The sequence below is a fragment of the Micromesistius poutassou genome (assembly GCF_964030765.1).
Source record: "Micromesistius poutassou genome assembly, chromosome: 22".
Taxonomy (NCBI): domain Eukaryota; kingdom Metazoa; phylum Chordata; class Actinopteri; order Gadiformes; family Gadidae; genus Micromesistius; species Micromesistius poutassou.
In genome coordinates, this window is record NC_140292.1 from 3,610,748 (window position 1) to 3,636,363 (window position 25,616).

A 25,616-nucleotide genomic window follows, 5' to 3' on the forward strand; every position below is an offset into this window, starting at 1 on the left:
CACGGGAGACGCGATTCCGGGAAATCTGAATCTGATCAAGACTATTTCCTGATTCCCGGGAAAGGTTAAGGTTATAAAATAAAAAGCGCAATGCACATCTGTTGTTACCATACCTCCATCCTCGAGGCGAAACTCGAGCCCTGGGAAAGGAACGACACTAAAACAAAACAGCGAAACGCTGATCCTCAGGAGCCGGTCCGTGGTCTCCAGCCACGCCCGACACACACAACCACACGCAGCCTAACTCTAGCCCCGGGAAAGGAGCGACACACACGGCGAAACGCTGATCAGTGTCCCCCTCGGGAGCGGGTTCGTGGACTCCAACCACGCCGGACACAACTTAACTTTGAGTGATTATTCCCATTTACAGCTGCTGGCCAATCAGTTACCAGCAGCCTGTTTACGTCACACAAAAGTACCTACTCCGCTCGCTTGGAACCTCGACGGAGGTAGTACTAAAAAAAAACTACCCGGTACTAGGTACCAGGTACTTTTTTTGCCAATGGAAACGCAAAAAAGGCATGGCGAGTCGAGGCGAGTCGAGCTGGTACTGGTGGTGGAAAAGCGGCAATAGACAAGACAAGTTAGCAAAAGTTAATATTGATGTTATTATATATATACAGTATATATCTATATATATATATATAGATATATAGAGGTTATGACATATAGAGAGACGTTATAATATTTATATTGACGTTTTCATATATAGATAGACGTTATTCTATAGACGTTATGATATATGTAGATATGTAGAGGTTAGAACATATAGAGACGTTATAATATTTATATTGACGTTTTCATATTTAGATAGATGTTATCATTGATATATAGACGTTATGATATATACATATTTATTGACATTTTAGTATTTCGATAGATATAATCAGTGGGACGGAAAAGTACCGCACCTTTCACAATTCGTTCCATACACTCGGGGGGGGGGGGGGGGACGAGTCGTTATTGAGTCCTCAACCGATAATATGCTAATTAGAGGAAAGGGCCAATGCAGTCACACCGTATCAATAATGGGAGAAGAACTGAGACTGGCTCACAAAAGATCGTCAGAACCTACGTTTTTCTTTGGTAAGAGTGACGACGCAGCACAAAAAAGTGGTTAAAGTCTGACTTTGCACTTTGTCGACAAGCACTCTCTGCATTCAACGCTTAATCACCAATTAATATTCGAGCATTCAGCGTCGTTAACACTGTTATCTCCAGAAATTATATATAATTATATAATATTAATACTAAGGTAATATAGACAGTTAGACTCCCTAACTGAAAGGTTCTGGTTCATGTGTACATGTGGCGTATTTGAGAAATGTTTCTAAAAGTCGCAGTGAATCATTTTGAAACCTTTTTGCCAAATTAATAAAGAGTCTTACGTCTTACTTATCCGGTTGTACTGTACCTCTATGTCCAGATGATGGAGTTTGTAAGGATTGCCATCCTGTCTGTGAGTCCTGTTCTGGGAAGGAGAGGAACCAGTGTAAATCATGTGGCAAAGGTCCGTCTACAAAGAAATCATTGACCCAGACATACCGGGACTCTAACATAAAGTCAGTCTGATATCAAACACACACCCAGACATACTGGAACTCTAACATAAAGTCAGTCTGACATCATACTCACACATCCAGACACACTCGGAAGCTAATATAAACTCAGTCTGACATCATTCTCACACACCCAGACATACTGGTACTCTTATATAAAGTCAGTCTGATATCAAACTCACACACCGAGACATAATGGGACTCTAATATCCAGAGTCAGCAAGGGGTGCTAACATGAAGAATGAGCAGTTATACGCTTGGCTTCCACTGACAGTAACAACAAACATTTAAACAACAACACTAGACAACGTGTAGATGTGTTTGTGTCCGTGTGTGTGACTGTGTTGACGATGCATGTGTTATATACATGCGTGCGTACCGACCCCTAACCCTTTCACTGTAACGTTCAGCACAGTGACATCTACACAAACACTCGACAATGTGTTGATGTGTTTGTGTACCTGTGCATATGTGTGTTTGTGTGTGTGTGTGTGTGTGTGTGTGTGTGTGTGTGTGTGTCTGTGAATGCGTTGACGATGCATGTGTTATACACATGCGTGCGTACCGACCCCTTACCCTTTCACCGTCACGTCCATCCCAGTCACCTCTCTCTCCTCTCCCCCCCCCCCCCCCCCCCCTCCCCCCCCCCACCTCACCAGGCCGCTACCTGACCCAGCAGCGGACGTGTGTGTCCCGGTGCCCCCCGGCCAGCTTCGAGGACGTGGCGGTGGGCGTGTGCCAGGCGTGCGCCCCGGGCTGCGTGCAGTGTGAGGACGCCCAGCGCTGCCTCCACTGCCAGCCCCCCCACCAGGCAGCCGCGCCCTGGCTGCTGCAGGACGGGACCTGCGTCCATCAGTGTGACAGGTCAGCGCGCTCTCTTCAGTGGTCTCTCTTCAGCGGTCTCTCTTCAGCGGTCTCTGTTCAGTGCTCTCTGTTTAGCGGTCTCTCTTCAGCGCTCTCTCTTCAGTGGTCTGTCTTCAGCAGCCTCTCGTCAGAGGGTTAGGGTCGCAGTATTCATCTCTCGTCAGCGGGATAGGGTTATGGTCAGCGGTATTGGATCTATTGTCAGAGGGTCAGGGTTAAGGTCAGAGTATGGAAACTCTCCAGACGGTCAGGATTAGGGCCAGAGGTATGAATCACTCTAGAGGGTTAGGGCTAGAGGTGTGAATCTCTCTAGAGGGTTAGGGCCAGAGGTATGAATCACTCTAGAGGGTTAGGGCCAGAGGTGTGAATCTCTGTAGAGGGTTAGGGCCAGAGGTATGAATCACTCTAGAGGGTTAGGATTAGGGCCAGAGGTATGAATCTCTAGAGGGTTAGGATTAGGGCCAGAGGTATGAATCTCTAGAGGGTTAGGATTAGGGCCAGAGGTATGAATCTCTCTCCAGAGGGTTAGGGTCAGAGGTATGAATCGCTAGAGGGTTAGGGTCAGTGGTATGAATCTCTAGAGGGTTAGGATTAGGGCCAGAGGTATGAATCTCTCTAGAGGGTCAGGGTTAAGATCAGCGGTATTAATCTCTCCAGAGGGTTAAATGTTTTAACTCTTAAAATTATAACATATATTAACAACAATATTTATAATATCGTATCATATAAAGTATCATCAACGCATAATAATAGTGTGAGGTAATACACACCATTTAGTCTTACGATACAATAAGTGCATACGTTTCACACTAGAGTAAAGGAGATGGCTTGGGGGTTGCTCAAAAGTGTAATGAAGATTTATCGTGCAGTCAAAGTCCGCACATATTTAAGGAGGCCTTAGTGTAAAACGCAGAGTGGAAAGTTGGAAAGTGGGTCATTTGTCCACCAGGCCAGGTTACGTTGTCAGGATCACAACTAGCACACACACACACACACACACACACACACACATACGCACACACAAACACACACATACGCACACACATACACACATACGTACTCACATACGGACACACATACACACACACATAGGCACACACATATAGGCACACACAAGCGCACACACACACACATACGCACTCACACACACACACACACACACACACACACACACATATACGCACACACAAACACACATACACACACACACACACACACACACTCTGACTCTCAGTCACGCACACACACACACAGTTTGACAGTTGAGTTAGACAAACGAGCAGAAAGCGGAGAGAGAAAGGGGGACAAGGAGAACGAGGCAAAACTTAAAAAACGGTGCTACTTCGCCCCGTCGTCCAAAGTTTACTTTCCGTCCGTTGCGTTTCCTCGGGTCTCATTATCGCGCGGTGGCATCACTTCAGATGGAACTGTCAGATGGTATTTGTCGAATTGTCCTTGCGAGAAGCCTCCTTCTTGGCGGATTCTCGTTTCTTTCTGGCCGCGATGAATACTCAGAGAGGTAATTACCATATTTTCAACAGCTGGTGCAAGAAAGAAAACACCATCAACCCGCGTATCATCTCGGCTTCTTCCCGGCCTCTCTGCGAGCGCGGCCGGTGTCCTTGCGACCCAAAAAACTTTGAGCTGTTTGAGCTGTTGAGTCATGGAAAAAGCCGTGAATTATAGATTACGCTCAGAAGCGTTAGAATCGTACTCTCCGAATACGTACCCCTTCTGCCCGGAGTCTGGTGTTTGTGTTTGGCCACGTGTCGGCGCGTGCATGTGTTTGGTGTCGGCGGGAACGGTGACACGTGATCGATACTGTGTCTGAGTGTCTTGTTTGTGCACGCGCAAAATATCGATTTCAAGTGCATCTCTTTCGAAACCGTCCTGTTAAAGGTGACATGTTAAACCACCAGGCGTGATTGCTACAGTCCACCGGGTAGGCTGGTAGACTGACCTATCCGGCGTGACGTCTAGGTGGACACGCCCACTCGTGATGTCAGAAGAGGCCGATTTTCGAAACGGCTTGTAACGGCTAATCACTCTCACACCTGGTGGTATAATAATGTCACCTTTAAATCACGGAAGCGAAACAGGAAGCTCGGGGGAAGTACTTCCTGTTTGGTCCGTCTAACCCCCCCCGCCCCCCCCCCCCCCCGCCCCTCTCCACAGGGGCTATCCCGTGGGCCAGGTGTGTCACAGCTGCGCGGAGGGCTGTGCGTCCTGCGGGCAGAACAGCACCCACTGTCTGAGCTGCCAGCCCCCACTGCTGCTGCTGCAGCAGCGCTGCGTGTCCACCTGCCCCCCCGGCCACCTCGCCCAGGGGGGGGGCTGCCTGCCCTGCCCCCCCGCCTGCCAGCGATGCGCCCGGCCCGGACAGTGCACCGGTACGGACGGACGGACGGACGGGGTTACTGAAACTACTGTATCTGTATCTGGGTTTTTATTGTATATAAAATTGTATATAGGCTATATACTGTTTTTTATTTTCATTTTTTATTTCTTTTATTGGTATCGTTAACTGGTCACAAATACAACCGATGACATAATGTTTATTTTATTTTTGTTTTTTTTCATTGTATTGAGACCTACAGACAAATTAACAGATTGTATAATATAATACTATATTTTAGGATATATTATATTAGATTGGTGTTAAAATAATGGAGGTGTATAACAAACAATGACAAATGATTAAATACTTGAGTAAACATATATTACAACACTATCAAATATAGCCTAATATACGTCCAACCCCCCTGCACTTTTATTTTGGCAGACTGCGAGGAGTACCACTTCCTCCACGAGGGCCACTGTGTGCTCGACTGTCCCGAGGGCTTCTACGACGACGCGGACCAGAGGCTCTGCGGGAGCTGCCACCCCACCTGCCTGCTGTGCGACGGGCCCCACAGCAACGACTGTGACACCTGCTCAGACCCCGACGCCTCTCTCCACAACGGGGCGTGCCGACCCAGATGCCCCGCCCACTTCTACCGGGACGCCCTCACTGGAGAGTGCAAAGGTGACAAACGTTTCAACCACCATTGGGATCAGACAGGGATTATGTGCTCCTTCATATTAGCAGCGGACGCACTATCAAGAACTAGCATTGTATTGTTTTGAGCCACACGCGCAGGTCAAGTAATGTATTATGGTTGTATTAAATGTATGTTAAATAGGAATTCACTGGTCTATTTTGGACGGCGGCATTCAAAATCATCTAGCGTCTGTCCCGACATGGCTGTGTGCTTTGTTGTTTTTTTGGGTATTGGGTATTTAATACGATTACGAGGCCGAGGTCCACTATTTATATAGTTATACAGCCAAGTTCAGCCGAGTGGACTGCCTCCATTACCATAAAACGTAATCTATAAGCACAGGTTCTATTTGCTTTCATTATCATTACCATAATCAACACCCGACCTGTATTTGGGACAGAAGAAGACAGAAGAATCATAACAGACATACCAACAAACCAACCATACCATATGTTATAAAAAATGTGTGTTTATTTATATATATGTATGTATGTATGTATGTGTGTATATCTGTATATACTGTATATGTATATATATATGTGACGGGTCATAGAATCCAAGGACACAAGTCGCGAAGACAACATTCGCGGAAATTAACAAAGAAGCAATTTTTTTCAAAATAAGTGATTTTCATTTTTTTGCAGAATCTGTTAGTTGAGATCACGGAGAAGCCACTCCATGTCTCAGATAACAGTATTCGTTTCTTTAAAAGTATACATTTTATGTTTGAAATCGGGTGTAGGTTCAGGAACAGTACAGTACAGTACAGGTACAGTTAATTTCCATACTGGGCATTCCGTTGGTCCTCCGCACCACATACAGTGTATATATACAGATATATATGTATATATATATGTATATATACACATATATATATGTATATATATGTATATATATGTGTATATATACACTGTATGTGGTGCAGAGGAGCAGTACCTTTACCTTGTGGATCGGATGGCAACTAGCAATTACAGGAGTTGATCACATGACTCAAAACGATTGTGCACAAGACTGATTGTGGGCAAGACTAATTGTGGACAAGAAGCGCCGTCATTATGTTCAATCACTAAATGCTTGTCCTGCATTTAACGTAATTCCTCTTTAAATCGCCCCCGACTCGCAGTAAAGGTAGGCTACACCATAAACGTATAGGCTGTTTTCATTGATTTCACTTATAGGAAGGTCTCCATCTCACTGTAGAGCGGGCTTCACTCTCCCCTTCTGCAGGTTTTATCTTTTAGGTTCACGCTCATAAGAGTAGTCCTATACTTTTCATCAGCCACAGATCCAAATGGTAGTTTGGTAGAAACTATTGAAGCATCCAAAATAATGATGTAACATGGTAGGATGGGGCTACTCCCCTCTCTTTCCATCTGCTCTATGGTAAACAAACTGGCTTTGACGGCAGATGAGCCAGAGTGATTTCCAAAACAATTATGTCTCTAAACGGCATAACCCAAGCGTAAAGCAGCCAAGCGATTGCAGCCATAGTACAGTACGTACATGTCAACATAGTTCAGTGTGAAGCATAACGATGACGCTGTCTTGAAACCCAGACTGTATTATGATTTGACATGATATTAATTAACCCTTGTATTGAGACCTAGAAACACATACAGTATATAATACAAAACTATATCATATGCTATATTATATTAGACTGTGGATTGGTCTTAAAATAATGAAAGTATGTAACAAAAATATATTAAATACTCATATGCACTTTTTCTTTTTGTTATTTATGCAAAAATAGATTTTTACTTTCCAACCCACTGCACTTTTATTTTGGCAGACTGTGAGGAGTACCACTTATTATTACTCAGTATATATATTCAGTAATAAAGACTGTATTACAGTGCCGTCCAATGGAGCTGGATCTCTGGCCTGAGCTTGTGAGGGAACACTTGTTACTTTATACGCTCCCGTTTCAAACGGGTTATTTATGATTTAAAGACCCAGGTCTTTAAATCAGGTCTTTAAATCATTTAAAGACCCAGGTCTTTAAATCATCAAGCATCTTTCTAATCATCGTTTTTAATTGCTGTGAGTTGTGAGTGGAGCACATTGATAAATGCTTGGTTGCCCTGGATTGTTTCAGTCCATTGTTTTGTGTTGATGCCGGGAAAAAAGGTTGACTGGTTGACTTCTTACTTGACTTCCAATAAATAATATGCGTACATTTGCATAAAGCTAGCATATTTTGCCTATTAAAAACTTGAAAAATTGTGCATTTTGAATAGATTAAAAAAATGGCGATTTATTTACAATTAATTGCGACTAACTATGGAAAACATGTGATAAGAGTTCGAAGCCCAATATTCGCTGTCCTACATGTCCGAGGTATCCTAACTGAGCTCTAACCCTCTTCTTGCTGAGCCACTCTGCACAATAATAATAATAAAAATAATAATAAATGTTATTTTAACGTGCATATACTCAATAAAAGTACATACATAGTCAACAGCAGTCACACACATGATCAGATAACACTGACAATATGGCCATAGTACACTCGGACAGCGCCTGCTGAGTCCTCCAGTCTAACTGAAACGTCTCCTCCTCCTCGTCCCTCTCCCCAGAGTGCGACGCGTCGTGCCTGACCTGCCGGGGCCCCCGCCCCGACTCCTGTGTCAGCTGCCAGTCGCACCAGAGGCCGGACGAGGGGGGCCGCTGCCCGCCGCCGGCCCCCCACTGCCCGCCCCACCGCTACCTGGACCAGGACGGAGGGTGTATCCTCTGTCACCCGTACTGCCACCAGTGCTGGGGCCCCGGCACCACCCACTGCTCCGCATGCCACCCCAAACACATGCTCCTCAGTGAGTGGGGACATACCAGCCATCCACATGGTTCATGTTATTTATTATCTGTTAGACTCATAGCATAGTTACCATATTTGCCAAATATATATATATATATATATAAAAAAAGACATGTTATGCTATGAGGCTAACGCTAGGGAATATAAAGGTTAAATGACCTCAGAGGGTGGAACTGACCATTGAAGGTATAGGGAGTTGAGGTGTTTGACTCCCAGCATAAAGTATCTTTGTTGAAACCCTGATGTCTAGTCTACCTGTAGGCATTCTTGAGCCTCACCCTTACTTGTTCTTTAATGGGATTTGAAAAAAACAAAATCAATTAAATCCGAGGTGAAACACTTAAGATATAAGTATCTACTAAATGGTAATGGTGTGTTGTGCCGTGGACCCACAACTTAAAAACAATTAGACTGAGCTACTAGTCTGATCTAATCAGTGGTAGCGTTCAATTAATTTAAGACTTGTTAAAATGGCCTAAAATACTCAAGTGAGCACTGCCTAAAGCCCTATCAAGTTAGTTAAGATAGTGCTCTCACACGTCTCTTCACCACGTTTTATAGACATTACAAGACACACACTGAATAAAACCATTACTGTTTGCACGGGCACAATGTTCCAGGTTGCAGCTGTGACAAATAATTCTGTGTGTGTGTGTGTGTGTCCTCGCGTGTGTGCATGTGTGTGTGTGTCCGTGTTTTCCGCGTGTGTGCATTGCAGATGGCACCTGCGTGGACTCGTGCCCCGCTGGCTACTACCAGGACGACAGAGGGCACCGGTGTGAAGCGTGCCACCCCTCCTGTTTGTCGTGCACGGGCAAACACAGCCACGAGTGTGTCCGCTGCAAAGCCCACCTCTTTAGGCAGAGCCAGGACTGCGTAGAGAGCTGCCCCGCTAGGTAAGAGCCAGGCGGTGTCTCGTTTCACCGGTCATTCCTCATGTGAGGCTAGGCTACCCTTTTTTTCTGGGTCAGTTCAGAAATACAGCAGTTCCTCACAGTCACAGTCAGGCTGTTAATGTATTGCAAGCAGCAGGTCAGTGCAAGGACTTTGTGTGTTTGGTTATGTTGGTGCGAGGGAGCAAGGAAAAACGAAAATACAATCCGAAATATGAAATTGGAAAATAGGGAATAGTAAAAAATGAAAACGGTGGTACAGTACATTTCTCCTTGTTGTTTCATTGCCGCGGCGCATTTTGCGCACACAAGTTTATTGTGTGGAAACCGGTCCATTTGGATTGAGATTTAATTACCCCCCCCCCCCCCCCTGCAAAAATGCTAATGAGACAGGATTTTATTTATACTGTGGCGGTTGCGAGCGTTAAATTAACGGCGCATTAAATTGATGTGCAGTTAAATACCCCAGAGAGAACAAATAGGGAACATTAGGAATACAAATTGTGACAAGGGCTGTTTTAATCTCACTCATTATCCTTTACCTTCACTTACCCCCGGAGAAACAACACACAAATAGGCAGATCTACGGACGGGGGGTGGGGGGGCTGCGGGGGGGGCTTCCCCAGAGTTTAGCGTTCGCCCCGGCCCTGGGAACCACTCCAGCACATGACCGTTTACGCATAGGTTTTTTTCGAGTGCCATGTGGCTTTAAAGGTGACATATTGTACCACCAGGTGTGCGTATGATTAGCCGTTGGAAGCCGTTCTGAAAAACGGCCTCTTCTGACATCACGAGTGGGCGTGTCCATCCAGATGTATGGCGGATAGATGAGCAACGTTTTCTGCAGTCCGCTGGCTAGGCTGGTAGACTAGATCTATCCGGCGCACATCTAGATGGACACGCCCACACACTGTGGGTTGGGGGCTTGGCTCATACACATTAATTTTGTTGTATGAATATATATTAATAATACATGTGCTTCAAAGACTCATGGATTAAAGACCAGTGTGAGCGTCCATGGAAACTCTCGAACAATGTCTGCATGTTGTATCAACGGCTTCTAAATACGATATAGGCTGTCTGTAGTTAGATCAAATACAGAGTATGTGAGCCTTGTCTGTAGGAGTATATAGGGAGTATATAGGGTATGTCTGTAGTTAGATCAAATCCAGAGAATGTGTAGCATTAGCTGGATTAGTCATCTTTTACACCTTTTGAAGAAGCCACTCAACATAATGACCAGCTTAAGTAATTATTTGTAAGATTTTAATTATATGTCATGTGTAATCATCAGTCATTATATGGAACCTTTAGAATTGCATCTACTAAATGGTTTCATTTAGTAGATATTTAAGCAGCGAATGAGCAGGTTATTACACACACTTCAAAGGAAAACAATACACATATATACATATACGTCTTCATGGGCCTCTACTAAATGATTATTTTCACGTGACATTATATATATGTTTCCATGATTATTGAATTATTCCCGTTCCATTATTCATAGTTCATTATTTATATACTCATAAATGATTCATGGTGCGCTGGGCAGAAACACAACACAAATGAACAGCGACAACCACAATCAACATCTCTCTCACTCTCCACCCCCCCCCCCCCCCCACCCCTCCTCCCTCATCTACCCGGTCCTAGTCACTATGGCGACGTGGAATCCCGGACGTGCGTGAGGTGCGACGCGGCCTGCGGGGAGTGTCAGGGCGGCGGGGACAGGGCGTGCCTGAGCTGCCCGCCCGGCCTCCTCTACCTGCGGAGCCAGCGCCGCTGCCTGGCGACCTGCCCGCCGGACCACCACCGAGACCCCACCCACCACCTCTGCGAGCCCTGCCACGGCAGCTGCAAGACCTGCATAGGTGAGATGGGGGAGGGCTACTCCTCCACACACGGAGAGAAGTCGAGTAGTCGTTGCGGCGAACGTGATCAAATCAGCGTGCAACAGGTGTGCAGCCTCACCCAGCCCCAGAGTCCAATCAGACTCCGCCAGGTGAGGCTGATTAAGCCAGCCATCATCCACACACACACACACACACACACACACACACACACACACACACACACTACCACAGTCCTATACTGCAGTCCAATTAGTCTGTGCGATTGGGGGCTGCCTCCTGGTGTCGAAATCCGAGCAAATCCGTTCAGCCAATTTCCCCGCATAAGACGTGAAACGTTACTGCTAAAGTTGTGGTGCCACCTTTTACAGGAACAATGGTTTAACATTCACGGCACAAGCACGCACAACGAAGGACGCTCTGACTTGTGATGCTCTGTTGTCCAACTGTGTCGGCCAATCACAAGGTTCTCAAGGGGTCAAATTTCTCTCTCTCTCTCTCTCTCTCTCTCTCTCTACCTACCTATCTATTTTTTTGTGTCTGAATGAAACTATTTCTGGTGCTGCATTTACTGCATTAACTGCATTTCCACATCATTATTAATCACAAATGCTGTGTGTGTGTGTGTGTGTGTGTGTCTTCAAAAAATATTTTATGACAGAAGGGGGTTACTGGAATGCATCTCAATAATACGTTATAACATCAAAACTTCCCCAAACAAAACTACATCTACGTAATATCAAAATATGTAGTATCAGCTTTACTGAAACCCTGAGTGCCTCATATTGAATTCCGCGTTCCCCCAGAGATGGCGGCATAGTTTCACAGCGCTACACCCCCGTACGCTACGGGCAAACGTCGCTCTGTAGAGAAAGGACCTACAGCTTCTGCTTCGTCGTCCCTGCAGGTAAAGAGGCCCGCAGCTGTGACTCCTGTCACGACGGCTACATCTTTACAGACGGCGCCTGTGAATCCCTGTGCGCGTTTGGACAGTATCCCACACTACAGGTAACTGCTGTTCACTCACACATTTCCACAATCCGAATCGCAATAGAACACACAATAGATCTGTAGAGAAGTGGAAGTGACGATGGACAGCATAAGCACCCCGGTGCCTTGTTATATACCCACCCACTACAACTCAAAGTTAGGAAGTACAATGAAATAAATCACATCATTAAATGAATTCTAGTTGAAATTGAGTTTGGGACGAAAGTACAAATATGATCATAACAATCAATAATGATTAAAAACAACACAGTTTCACACGCCCCTTCACCACACAGACAGCTATACACACTGCCTACTCTACACAGTTTCACACTCTCCCCTTTCAAGACACACCCTGTACGCCGCTCTGTGGTCCCCTAACAGGGCTCCGGTGACGGCTGTGAGGACTGCGACCGCTCCTGTCTGGAGTGCAGGGGCCCCGGCGAGGGGAACTGCACAGAGTGTCCCGTGCTGGCCATCTTGGCAGCCGGAGGGCGCTGTTTGCCCTGCTGCCGTCTCCAGGAGCCCCAAGAAGAAGAAGGAGAGGAAGGGGCCTCGCAGAGGAGCGCGCTGTCCCCCGGGGGCCCGTCCCAGCATCAGCAGCAGGACTGCTGTAACTGCACCGAGACTCAAGGTGGGCCTTATTCTGCCTGATTGTGGATCCCGCCCCCCCCACAGTTTCTGGTTAAGACCCGCCCACGCTGCCCAGAACCGCGCTCTGATTGGCTTTTGACACAAGGTATAGGTATTAGGTTAGAGATGGCTGCTTATAGGTATTAGGTAAGAGATGGATGAGTTAAGGTTATAGGTTAGAGATGGGTGAGTTTAGGTTATAGGTTAGAGATGGTTGAGTTTAGGTTATAGGTTAGAGTTGGTCCAATCAGGAGAGTGCATTCCAACACCCTGGATCCGTCCTCACTCTCAGGGGAGAGTGAGGACGGATAGAGGGGAGTGAGAATGCACTCCCCTCTATCCGTCCTCACTCTCAGGGGAGTGCATTCTCACTCCCTGTGTGTCTGTCCTCACTCTCAGGGGAGTGCATTCTCACTCCCTGTGTGTCTGTCCTCACTCTCAGGGGAGTGCATTCTCACTCCCTGTGTGTCCGTCCTCACTCTGAGGGGAGTGCATTCTCACTCCCTGTGTGTCCGTCCTCACTCTCAGGGGAGTGCATTCTCACTCCCTGTGTGTCCGTCCTCACTCTCAGGGGAGTGCATTCTCACTCCCTGTGTGTCCGTCCTCACTCTCAGGGGAGTGCATTCTCGGCACCAACCTTGCCTTCAGGAACGAGGAGGAGGAGGACGTGTCCAGAGGCAACCTGGCCATCTTCGTCACCAGCGGCCTCCTGCTGCTCCTGGGCCTGGGGGGCGTGGTCGTCTTCGTCAGACACTCGCGCTCCAAGACCACCGCGCAGCCCGACATCATCATCCCGCGCGGCTACGAGAAGCTAGGCGGCGGCGGCGGCGGCTTCTCGAATTCCGGCGGCGGCGGGGGGTCGTCCTCCCGCCAGTCCCAGCTGGTGGACCTCAGCGGGAGGGGCAAAGGCGGCGCGGCCGCTGACGAGGACGACGACGAGGACGACGACGAGGACGAAGACGAGGACATCGTGTACATGGGCCAGGACGGCACGGTGTACAGGAAGTTCCGCTACGGACACCCCGGCGAGGACAACGAGGACGAGCTGGAGTACGACGACGAGAGCTACGCCTTCCGGTGAGGCGCGCACGCGTGCGGGGGGGGGGGGGGGGAAGGCCTTGACGCGGTGGGTCGGGAGGGGTTTTGTCCTTTTGACGTGTCTTTGCGGCTTCCACTGCCGCACTTTGTCTCTCTCTCTCTCTGAGCTGATATCGCCGAGATCCGCATCCTCCGCTGAAACTCAGGAGCCGAGCGAGTCGAGGCGCTGGATGAAAAGCTGTTTATAATGAGCTGGTGTGTATTGTGTAACTTTTTTTTTTCCATTCACAAAAATATGCTAAATATGTGACAGGAATATTCTTTGGTGCCTTGCAGTCTGGGGAAATGTGAACAACTTCCTCCGATATGAAAGATAGTCTCCATGGGCGTTCACACTCCCACTTTGTGATCTTTCCTCTATCATGTTATTTATCTTTTGAGACGGTTGTGGTGTTGAAGTGGCACTTTAAGTTGCTGTCGTTTCTTCTGTAACGCACTTGCCCTTGTTTGCTGAGGTGGCTTTTAATTAGAAAATGCACTGGTATTCAATTCAAATAAAGCTCTCCTACTTTTAACCCCCCCGGCTCCACTCGTCCCGTCGAATATAAAGAATACAAATAAAAAACACCACACCCAAGAGTCAGAGATAAATCATTTATTGATTTACTAGACAAGAATCGATAAGTCTATGGCGTTTTCCCCAGTGAACTGCGGTAGAAGAGCAGTGGGGGTGGGGTGGGCGGTATATCTATGAGCTATAAGGTACATGCACATATGAACAAACATACTACCCACGACCCACTCAAACAAACACTCACACACGCGCAGAGCCCATGGAGGATATTGTGCTTGGGAAACGCCCTGTTTAATTGTTGTGTCTTAAGACAGCTTATATATATATATATATATATAAGCTGTATACACGCACACACACACACACACGTTAAAATACACACGTCCACACACTTTCTCACACCAAACGGAGACACTCCAACACTCATGCATGGGACCCAACATGCTCTCGTAGAGGATCGACGGCTCAGGTTCACGTATTCAGATGGATGTAGGACACACACACGCACACGCACACACACGCACGCACGCACGCACGCACGCACGCACGCGCACATACACACACGCACACACACACACACACACACACACACACACACACACACACACACACACACACAACGCCCGGCCTTAGGGCCAGGGGTGGAATAAATATACATTGTGTGTCTTTCATTATAGAACAACAACAATCAGGATCAACCTTGTTGGAATGATTGTTTCATATTTTGTGTATATATATTTATACTACAGGGAGGTATCACTGCTTTAGTGCACTGCTATCCCCAGGTTAAGTGCACACATCACCGACACGCCCAACGACCGACTTCTTTTTATGCAGTAACACAGAAACGGACTCACACACACACACACACACACATATATACTAAAGTCAGTAAACCTCACTCATGCGTACAAATACAACACTGTCGCTTGGATTTCTTAAAAATAATCACACGGCGGTGCACTTGGCTGACTCTGCCGAGCGTGTTGCCAACAAGGACGGTCTGAGTTCACAAATGTGTTGGCAGCGGAGAATTCTACATTTTTCTTTGTTGACAACATCCCCAAGAGAAACGATCACGACAAAACTCATACTTTTTTTTTTGACAGGCAGACAAACGACTCATAGGAGGTGATCCACAAAACGTTTTCATTTTCATTGGTGGTCGTTTCACGGACAATGTACCGGAGAAGAAATATGCTGCGAGAGTTATTTTACCTACGCTGTAAGCAAAGTCCCAGATACTGCAGTCTATATGTGTCAAAACGTGCTTTGGGTAGGACTCTTTGTCTGAGTGAGTGTGTGTGTGTGTATGTGTCTGTGTCTGTCTGTGTGTATCTGTGTGTTTATATATATAAATATATATCTAATAGAATAAGCGAATCCAAGCTCTTGAGTGACAGAAACAGCAGACACAAACACACACTTAACCTGCCCTCAGCCTCCTCCGTTTCCCAGCTGACAGCGTCAAGAATACTGTGACAGAGACGACGATCTCTGGAACGTAATCTAGTCTTGTGGTGATCTGTGTGTGTGTGTGTGTGTGTGTGTGTGTGTGTGTGTGTGTGTGTGTGTGTGTGTGTGTGTGTGTGTGTGTGTTGGCACATGTGACTTTAGGAGGGGCTGACACCGGCTTCATCAGGTTTGCTTGAAAGAGGAGGAAAAGAAACAAAATATGAGGAAGACATTGAAGACCTTGTTCTTATAGGGGGTGACGCAACATTGAAACATGCATGCGGTTTCTCTTCCTCCACTTTCAACTTTGAAGACTTACTTCTGCGTCCGGCTAGCAGTCGGCTCTGGACCCAGAAGAAAACTGTTAATTCTGAAACAAACAAACAAGGAAAGGGGGGGGGGGGGGGGGGGGGGGGGTTAATGTATTGCAATACGCTGCAAGAACACATCTTATGTCTAGTGAATCCGAGTGCACTCGACAAGAACGCAAAACACTTCATTATAATGAAATATATTAATAATGATAATTACAGCTCTTAGCGGCAGTAGTAAAGTGCGGCTGATTAATTGGCAGGTCATTATATCATAGCCTTACAATGGATGAAAGAAAAATGCAACTTTTCTCTTATTTATATGTATTTCTTCGCCATAACTGAGACCACAGCAAAGTGGTCTCAGAGATCTTCTGTCTTCCGAGCGCACCAGCAGATCAATGGAATGATCAGAAACATAATTAAACTGAAGCAGGGCAAGTAGTGCTCTGGAAATGTGACGTGCAGAGCCTCAAAGATGACGCAGACAGTAATCAGAGCATGCACATTTTATAAGTTGTCGGTGTGTTCTGCCAAATCGCACACACACTTTAAAAATGTTGCACGCACACTTTAAGAATGAAGAACAAGTTAAGAAGTCCTTACTGGTGTATATCGTTAACCTCATAGCATAATTGCCTTTTTTAAGGTTCAGCTCGTATTTAGCGTAAAATGCCCACGTAGGCAAATAGTGATTATGGCATGTAAAAAAGCACTTTGATTGGCTTAGGACTAGGCCTGTTGCGATAAGCAATAAATCAATTAATCGCACGATAAATTAAAATGAGACGATCATTTTGCCGTCCGCGAATAAATAAGCTTTTTTTAAATTATTTTTTTCTCATGTCTCTCTCTATCAAAGAGACTGGATGACAAGAGTTTTCACTCCGGAGCATCGGTCTCGACAGACCCCTCTCGCCTCCTTGGCGTAATGAGGAGTTAACCCTCGAGTCGTGTCAGTCACTGGTCAGCCGCATGGTCTCTGTGTGGGGAGGCGGAGCCCTGGCATTACAGAGTCAGAGCCCGTCTATACGCCCGTCTTCCACGCGTCTTCCTAGACATTCTCTGCCAGAGTGCAGCATGAGAGCCCCGTGAGGAGTAACAAGCCAGAGAAAACGCTATTTGAGATTTGGAGGAATGAAAAACAAAGATGGAATTGGTTTCAAAGCCGAACGCGACAGCTGCCGTGTGGGAGCACTTGGGGTTCAAACCGAAGGACCGTGGTGAACCACTTAACCTGTGCGAGTCGATATATCGCATTTGTTGTAAAGTGGTAGAAACTAAACGCGCCTATACAACAAACATGCATCTGCACCTAAAGCATCATCCGATGCAGTTTTCCCAGCTGCGAAAAAAAACTGATCATGGGACTGTCTGCCAGTTCCAGTGTTAAATATTGTTTAGAAATAACAGTTTATTGATCTTTGAAAGGTTGTACTTGCATTATTATGCCATTATCATTATATTAGTTGAAAATGGTCTCAAAACGGCAATATTATCGCAATAATTTCTGGGACAATTTATCGCCCAGCAAAATTTCTTATCGTGACAGGCCTACTTAGGACATAGTAAATAGGATCAGGTCAATGAGACACAGTGAATCAGCAGCGTTATGGCAATAGGGTTAGGTTAGATATCACAATTTGGCCGAAAATATGACGAGGCTAACGATATGTAACACACAAGACGTGCTATTGGTCCGCTGAGGTGGAGCTCCGACCAGGCGCTAACTGAGCGCTGTGGTGCGTCGGGGGACTAGCGGTGCTTCAGTAAACCGTGTGTGCCGTACTTATTTAAAACGCAGGCGCGCACCCCCCCCCCCCCCCCGGGGGACACTGGTGAAGCAACGAGGCGCAAAAGCAAAATAAAGAAAAGAGTCGTTGCTTACTTGGAACTCTCCGTGGCTTCCTTCAGCTCCTCGTCGAGCCTGGGGCGGGGGGGGGGGGGGTGAGAGTTGGAGCGACGTCAGCGTAAAACACAGAGATTGATACGGACTGGGATACACAGGGCGAGCGCTCTTGTGCGCGGGGAAACGGCGTGGTCGGCGAAGCTCACCTAATGATGCATTCTGGGATATGGACGTACTCCATGGGGATTAACTCTCGGAGCTCATCCAGGCTGTTTACGTATTTGATCTTGTTGCTGAACTTGGTGCTGTGATGGGGAACGGAGAGAGTGAGACACACCGCCGCACACGCGTGCGCACACACACACACACACACAAATGGAAAAATGCAAATGTGCACATACACACACAGGCACATTAGAGTGAACATGAATACACCATGTTCACTCGATTCAATTGATAAGCACATTTAAATCAGCAATGCATCTAATGCATACACTCTGGACATCTTCTATAATAACAGTGGTTCTGAAGTGGCTAAAGCATGCGGTTTACAGACAGCGGTCGTATCAGGAACGCCAGAGCTGTTTACCTGATGAAGGGCCGGGTGATGGCCAGAATGGTTCTGATGAACCATGACGGATGGACAATGATGAAGGATTTCAAATTCTTCCTGAGTCTGCAGACGAGATAAAGGAGAAGGGGTCAGAATATGAGAGGGGAAGGATAGTATAGTGGTGACTAGGTTGTTACAGTCCCAGGGGAAACACAATGCCCTGCTCTGTACTGTACCCCTCATCTGCTTGTATTGAGCAAGAAAAGCCTGTACATTTTTGTCATGATGTACTTGTAACTGACTTGAAAAATAATAATTATAAGCACCTAATTATACTAATGTTACAGTTGAAAAACACTTTGAGGCATGCACTGATGGATACAATAGATTCAGCCAACCTTCTGTCAATCATCTGATAACATCTCTTCAGCCAACCGAGGCCAGGCATTCTCCGGTGGGGCGTGGCCCCATTCAGGTAGACGATCATGTAGTCCTCAGCTACCATCAGCTCCAGTGTACTGATGACGTACCTAGAAAACAACAAATTAAATGCATATTCTAACAAACTCCTTGGGCCATTCAGGTGAAAACACTTGAGTTTAAAATGGTGTTCAACTAAGGGTTTATGATGATTAGAACTTCACAACCACAGTTTGTAGAAGTGTGTTAATATGTGTGTGTTGTGGCAACCCGGCCCGGTCCTAATCAACGTAATGCAGAGCACCTGAGGAAGCCTGCTTAAAAGGCTGGCTTCCACGTTCATTCGGGGCTCTCTCGTGGCTGGGTGGACGGAGAGTCCAGCCGTTGTGGCTGTGCCACGCAATCATCTTTTAGTTCTTTTTGTAAAAGAGTCTTATTGTTTAATTAAACGAGCCGTTGTGGCTGAACACCCAACCGAACTGCGTGCTGTTTTAACCAAGGCGGGTTCACTCCCCGAGGCGGGTTGCCACAGTGTGTGTGTGTGTGTTTGCGTGAGTGCGTTATTTTGAGCATGTTGATGTGTGAATGTTTGTGTATGTGCATTCATGTGTGTTTGTCCGTTGATGTGTGTGCGTGTGTGTGAACGTGTGTGTATGTGCATTCGTGTGTGTTTGTGCGTTGATGTGTGTGTTAGGGCTTTGACTCGGAACTTTGTTATTCGAATATAATTTGAATATTATAAAAGATTATAATATTCAAACAAATATTAGGCAGCCCTTAATATTCAAACCTTTTAATATTTTTTTGTAAACGGGACGTAGACCGACTCATTTCACAGATTCCTGTGAGACCAGGTTGCCTTAATTACATCTGTCGCATATTTAAGGTGAAAACTAAATGTCAAGGGAAAGAGGCGGTGGTTGCAAAAAGTATTTCAATCGCTTATTAAATTCACTCGTTGCATATAATGGTTTATTCGTTTCCCAGTATCATTTCCTTAATTTAGAAGACAGTTTTGTTTTTGAAAGTTATTGAGTGCAGGAGCTGAAACATCACTACGGCAGAGCTAAGACGGTTCTACGAGTGCTTCAGACCAACCTTATCAACGAACGACGTTCAAAAGAGATTTGTAGCAAAGAGAGAGAGCAAAGAAACACGCGAAATGTTAAGGTAGAACTTAAAGAAGAGGTTATGAATACTAGCGCTTTTGCGCATGGTAAGGCTATGTGCGCGGTGCGCCAACTTTTTTTATGAGATAGAGAGACCCCCTTAAAGATGAAAAGATGATTCAAACCCTTCGCCGGCAATTTAGCCTACTATCGATTTCACTCACCGTGTGCCTAATGCTTTTCCACCATCTCCATCAATCAACATATTTTTAGGCTTCAGTGAACTATGCTATTGCTTTTATAAATAACTAAACAGTTAAAGTTAAGCGCGGCGTGATACGGAACTCTCCAAACTGATTGGACGTCATAGCTGTTATCTATATGCCCATTATACAACAGTTAGGAACTAATCAGATCGCTTGATTTAAACCACCGTTTTATAATTATAGATATTTGAATATATTCAAATATTAATATTAATAAACAAACAAACTTCGAGTATGATTTTTGGGCAAAAGTCAAAGCCCTAGTGTGTGTTTGTGTGTGTGCGTTCATATATGTGTGTGTGTGTGTGTGTGTCTCACAGAAAGAGGTTCTCCATGACTTCATGGTAATCTTCACTATCGCTGTCTGGCAGGAAGCAGGCGGCAAACACTATGATGGCGTGAACTCCGTTGCCATAGTAACCTTGACGACATTGTTCAAAAGTTGTGACAAAAAACAAAATTAAGAATAGAAAAATGTTTTCCTGACCCTCCAACCCTTTTCTTTATAATATACAGTATATTATATATATATATATATATATATATATATATATATATATATATATATATATATTTCTACAGATCTATGTAGATCCTACAGACTTGTAACCCTCCGATAAAAGATCTATATATATCTATAGTTATTTTCTAAATGTACAGTATATCATTATAGCCTTGAGGTGAAAGATCTATACATATTTATCTTAACGTACAGTAATTCTCACCATGCAGTATGTCGACGAAACCTCGACACACACAACAAAGTCAGGGTGACTTGTGTTTGAGTGTGTGTGTGTGTGTGTGTGTGTGTGTGTGTGTGGCGGGAGTCACCTCCGTGGGAGATGACTTTCTGGTAGGGCTCGATGCTCTTCATGTTGATGCGGTGCTCCTGCTCCCCGATGACCACGGCCCGCCACAGCTGACCCTCCTGCCGCTCCTCCTCCGCGCTGCACGTCGGGATTGGCTCCACCTGCTCCCTCGCTCCGCTCCTATTGGCTGCTCGGGGATCTGGTTAAAATTTTTTTTTTTTTTTAAAAACACAGCCCCCAAAACGCAACCTTGTCATCGTTGTCTCGAGGGACTACACGTTTGTGATGGTTTGTGCTAAACATCCCAAGGGGGTTGGTGGTTTCTGAGACTATAATATTATAATATAATATTACACATAAAAATTATTTATGTGTAATATTAAACACGACGTTCAACAGAAACACGATGTTCAAACTAGATTTCCATCCGCAACATTAGCTTAGCTTTGTCCCCCCCCCCACTCACATCTGACCCTCACACAGGCCAGAGAAACCCTACACCCTCTATGTGTGGCGCTTTTAATTCGTGGACCCAGTGGCCCCCGGGGGCCCCTGTGGGGATCCGGCCGGCGGCGCTGACCCACCGTCCCAGTCCATCTCATGGTCGGTGTAGTCCAGGTTATCGCCCTCGTCGGGCGTGTCAAGGTCGTCCACATCGATGTCAAGGTCGTCGGGGGTCTCTCCCAGCTCGTCCTCGCTCTGGTCCAGGGAGAGGCTGATGGGGGGGGCGGCCAGCTTCTTCCTCTGGGCCGGCCCTCCTCCTCCTCCTCCTCCTCCTCCTCCTTGCAGGGGGAGCGAGGTAGGAGGGGCTGTGGGGAACGTTATATATTATGATACATGCATTACGTATGCATACGTGCATTCATCATTTATTTAATCACAATTTATTCTGATACATAGATGTTAGGCTTTATGCAATAAAACAATAAATGATCGTATCGTGATAGACTTTTGATCAATATCAATATGAAACATGTTCAATATATTTATCAATAAGAGACTGGACCACCGAATCTAGCAGCTGGGTTTGTTACACAAACACGGTTCCATACTTATTTACAATATTGTGTTTTTCTTTATTATGTTTATTATGTATGTTTATGTTTTTTTTTATATAGTGTTTTTCATTGTTGTATCGACATTGGAGTATTTATCAATGAAGAACAGTGGAAGGTCATATTAAGTGTTAAACAGAAGTGTTTAAATCCAAATTATCAATAGTCATCGATATCAATCAATATGATCAAGTTATATCGTGATATGTCTTTCAGCCCAGGCCTAATAGAGGGTATTGCTTGTATAAATCTATCTATATATCTATCTATCTATCTATCTATCGCTATCTCTCAGTATTCCGCTTACACCACTGTTACCAACAATTGTTATTAGATATAAGTTACTTTCATCAAAATTATTTTATTGGTTTATATGGCCTTATTCTGCTGACATGTTAATACTCTTCTGCGGTAGATAGATAGATAGATAGATAGATAGATAAGACTTTATTGACTGTTACCCGAGGGTTACAGAATTTTTTCTTTGACATTGCTCCAGTCATAAATAAACACAAACGTAAAAACAAGACATGGGTGTTGAGGTAACAGCTGACTTTGTTGTTCATTTTGTGCTGTTCAGTAGGGCTATTGCAGAAGGGATGAAGGATTTTTTGTAGGTGTTTTCACGGGCCAGTGGTACATTAAAATGCCTGCCTGATGGTAGCAGCTGGAAGGAGTGATGGAGGGGGTGAGAGGGGTCCTCAGTGATCAGGTTGGCTTTCCTGATCACTGCACGGCTGTACAGCTCAGATAGAGGGGGTTGAGGGGAGCCAGTTATTTTGGCAGCCTGATTCACAATGCGTGTGAGTTTTGTTTTGTGTTTGATGGTGAGTTGATTGTACCAAGAAGAGATATTGAAAGTGAGAACTGATTCAATGAGGGAGCGGTAAACCAAAGTTAAAATGTCCTTGCTGACCTGAAATGTTCTGAGTTTCTTGAGAAGTACTTTGAGCGTATCGTTTTTAGTGTGGTCAAGCAACATACGGTCTATATCATTTCAGTTGACTCTTGTTTCCCAACAGTGAATTTGACGCGCATCATTGTGGAACCGTTAAAGGGAAGAGTGTGCCGTTACTGACACCGAAAAATAAAATAATCCTGAATAACTACAAGGAACTCAATATAAAATAAGGAACTCGAGAGAGAGAGAGAGAGAGAGAGAGAGAGAGAGAGAGAGAGAGAGAGAGAGAGAGAGAGAGAGAGAGAGAGAGAGAGAGAGAGAGAGAGAGAGAGAGAGAGAAAAGGGGGAACCATCTGTGAGGTCAGCGAGGGTACCTGGTGGGAGCTCACCTGGTCTAGAGTCTCTGTCAGCGGTGCTCATCTTACTCTCAGGAGGCAGGTACACATCACCTGGAAGAACCTGTCGAGAGTCAATGGTTCCTGTTTATTGGTCATGTGAGCACATGAAAGAAGAGGAGAATGCCGGCAATTTGAGACATCCTCAACGGTGCGACGTAACCAACAAAGAGTGTGATTAAAATAAGCAGACAAAAGTAGACAACTAAAGGTGAGTCATCAAATAGGGAGAATAAAATCGGAATCAAATGTGATGTGAATAGAGTAATCCGTTGGTGATGAAACAGGGACATAGTGTGAGGTGGGATTATAATCTAGGGATGAGGTCACAGACTTTGATGTGTGTGTGACTGATGACAGTTGAGTGTCAGCTCTACGGTCCTTTCAAATTCATCATGGCCTCAGCATACTCAAACGGGCGCACCGCACTGACACACACACGCACGTGATGAACACGCTTAGGAAGACAGACACACACACGCACAAATAAGGTAGAAACCTAAACACAACATTAGGGTCCTCAGACAATGACCGTCCTCAAAAAGGCTGTACAACGAGGATAATAATACAGATATAGCATCATAATAATACCAGCAATTACACTAATTGCTTTGTAGGCTACACAACACAGAGACTCCTCCTTTAGTAGAAAAAAACGTATTCAGTGAAATAAATGAAGCAGTTCTCCCCTTGGTACTTCAAAGCAATGATTGAATGGTTGCCATCCTTACTTTGTATGACTAGTGGCAAGCCGCCAAACAACCGTTGATTCTGTGTGTCTTTACTCTTAGCAAAACTATTAGAATTAGAAATTAAACAAATTATCTATTAGATCTCTTACAAAAGGACATATCGGAAGGCACAGTGATTATATACGAATCAGGCGTCACAGTTTGTCTGGAAGATTTGAGTTTAAAAGTCGTGCATATGCTGTCTTCATTGAATCAATTCGAACCAATTTGGACCATGAGGAATGGAGTTTTGGTTGTTTTATTTATATACACACTCACGCCCTCGCACACACACTCTCTCTCACACACACACACACACGAAAACACGGCTCTGCTGTTTGCAATGTCAAGTGCTGATTCAATTCAAATGTCCAGTCCTGGACAGGATGAGAGTCAGCTCTGATGCAAATTTCCCATGGGTCACATGTGTCAGGCACACGAGAACAGAAAGACGACTTCCTCTCTGGGGGAGTGCAGAGCGCAGCGAAACCACAGACAAGACAACACATGATGTATACAAAAAAAAAGAAAATACAAAAATCAAAGATTTATGGATGGTGAGGATGGTGATGATGTCATGTTGTGGGTGTGTCATCGGTGGAAAGAAACGAGCCAACAGACCCATCCAGGGGGGGAGGGAGGGGGGGGGGGCGTCAGCATCAGCTGTTTCCTCCATGGCGCCATCCTCCATGGTGGGATAACAACTAACGTCATCACATCTCTATTAGGACCACTGTGCGGCGAGACTAGCAGCCCCTCCCCCTACCTCCCTCCTCTCTCTTCCTGTCTCCCGGCTAGAAGAGAGAGAGAGAGAGAGAGAGACCCTTCCACCCCCCCCCCCCCCCCCCCCTCATTGCTATTTTCTCCAAATCAAACATCATTTTATTGGACTCACCACTGCCGCACAGGAACTGCTGACCTGCTTTGATTCAGAGCATGGATGGGCTCTCCCAGCTCCCTTTGCTTAATCTTTTCTTCCCGTCTCTTCGCAGAGATGCTCGGCTTACAAACAGCTCGCAGCTTCCACCATTTTGTGGTCACATGATCTAGGCTATGACCAAATAAGGGCAATCACCTGCTAGAATGGCTCTGCACATAGTCTCAAAGAGGCAGTGCGCTGGCACAGTATATCGAGGGGGAGAGAGAGAGATAATCTTGATTGTGAGCTAGTTGAAGTGTAAAAGATTCGTAAGGTTTATAAATAAAAAGATATACATATAATATAGTAGGTTATTTATCCCATACCCTTTCATATCTTATAACTTATAAAACAATTTCCTGAAACGCTGAACAGCGTATTTCACCAGTGAGCGTCATAAATCAAATCATTAAAAAAAAAAAAAACACCATAGACCGCGGACACGTACCCGTCAATCGAAATCAAATGTTCAGTTGAACTAATGGGGTAGAAAGCGAGGTATACGGACCGCTCTGTAACTTACCTCTTTCTGTCTTGGTCATTTAACCCCCTCCCTCACCGCTCCCGCCCCGAGGTTACA

At 45.5% G+C, this 25,616-nt stretch overlaps 2 protein-coding genes across 2 annotated transcripts in view; one reads left to right on the top strand and one right to left on the bottom strand.

Moving 5' to 3' along the window:
* LOC311367518 (proprotein convertase subtilisin/kexin type 5-like) overlaps nucleotides 1-13,732 on the top strand; it is a gene marked incomplete at both ends in the record, with an annotated part of 34,331 nt that extends 20,599 nt beyond the window's left edge. Inside the window, 9 exons of the mRNA XM_084486351.1 lie at nucleotides 2,219-2,423; nucleotides 4,599-4,813; nucleotides 5,206-5,448; nucleotides 8,044-8,280; nucleotides 9,001-9,178; nucleotides 10,868-11,049; nucleotides 11,936-12,036; nucleotides 12,403-12,652; nucleotides 13,266-13,732. Coding sequence (XP_084342477.1) covers nucleotides 2,219-2,423; nucleotides 4,599-4,813; nucleotides 5,206-5,448; nucleotides 8,044-8,280; nucleotides 9,001-9,178; nucleotides 10,868-11,049; nucleotides 11,936-12,036; nucleotides 12,403-12,652; nucleotides 13,266-13,732 — 2,078 coding nt within the window. The remainder of the gene's footprint in view (nucleotides 1-2,218; nucleotides 2,424-4,598; nucleotides 4,814-5,205; nucleotides 5,449-8,043; nucleotides 8,281-9,000; nucleotides 9,179-10,867; nucleotides 11,050-11,935; nucleotides 12,037-12,402; nucleotides 12,653-13,265) is intronic.
* Nucleotides 13,733-14,887: 1,155 nt separating this feature from the next.
* On the bottom strand, nucleotides 14,888-25,137 carry prune2 (prune homolog 2 with BCH domain). Its single transcript, XM_084486952.1, has 11 exons — nucleotides 25,013-25,137; nucleotides 23,381-23,450; nucleotides 21,620-21,844; nucleotides 21,058-21,234; nucleotides 20,545-20,647; nucleotides 18,830-18,961; nucleotides 18,468-18,554; nucleotides 18,085-18,183; nucleotides 17,918-17,956; nucleotides 16,038-16,088; nucleotides 14,888-15,910 (listed from the first exon to the last, which is right to left on the bottom strand). The coding sequence occupies exons 2-11, from the start codon at nucleotides 23,409-23,411 to the stop codon at nucleotides 15,877-15,879; spliced, it is 978 nt and encodes a 325-aa protein (XP_084343078.1). The 5' UTR covers nucleotides 23,412-23,450; nucleotides 25,013-25,137; the 3' UTR covers nucleotides 14,888-15,876.
* Nucleotides 25,138-25,616: the final 479 nt, after the last annotated feature.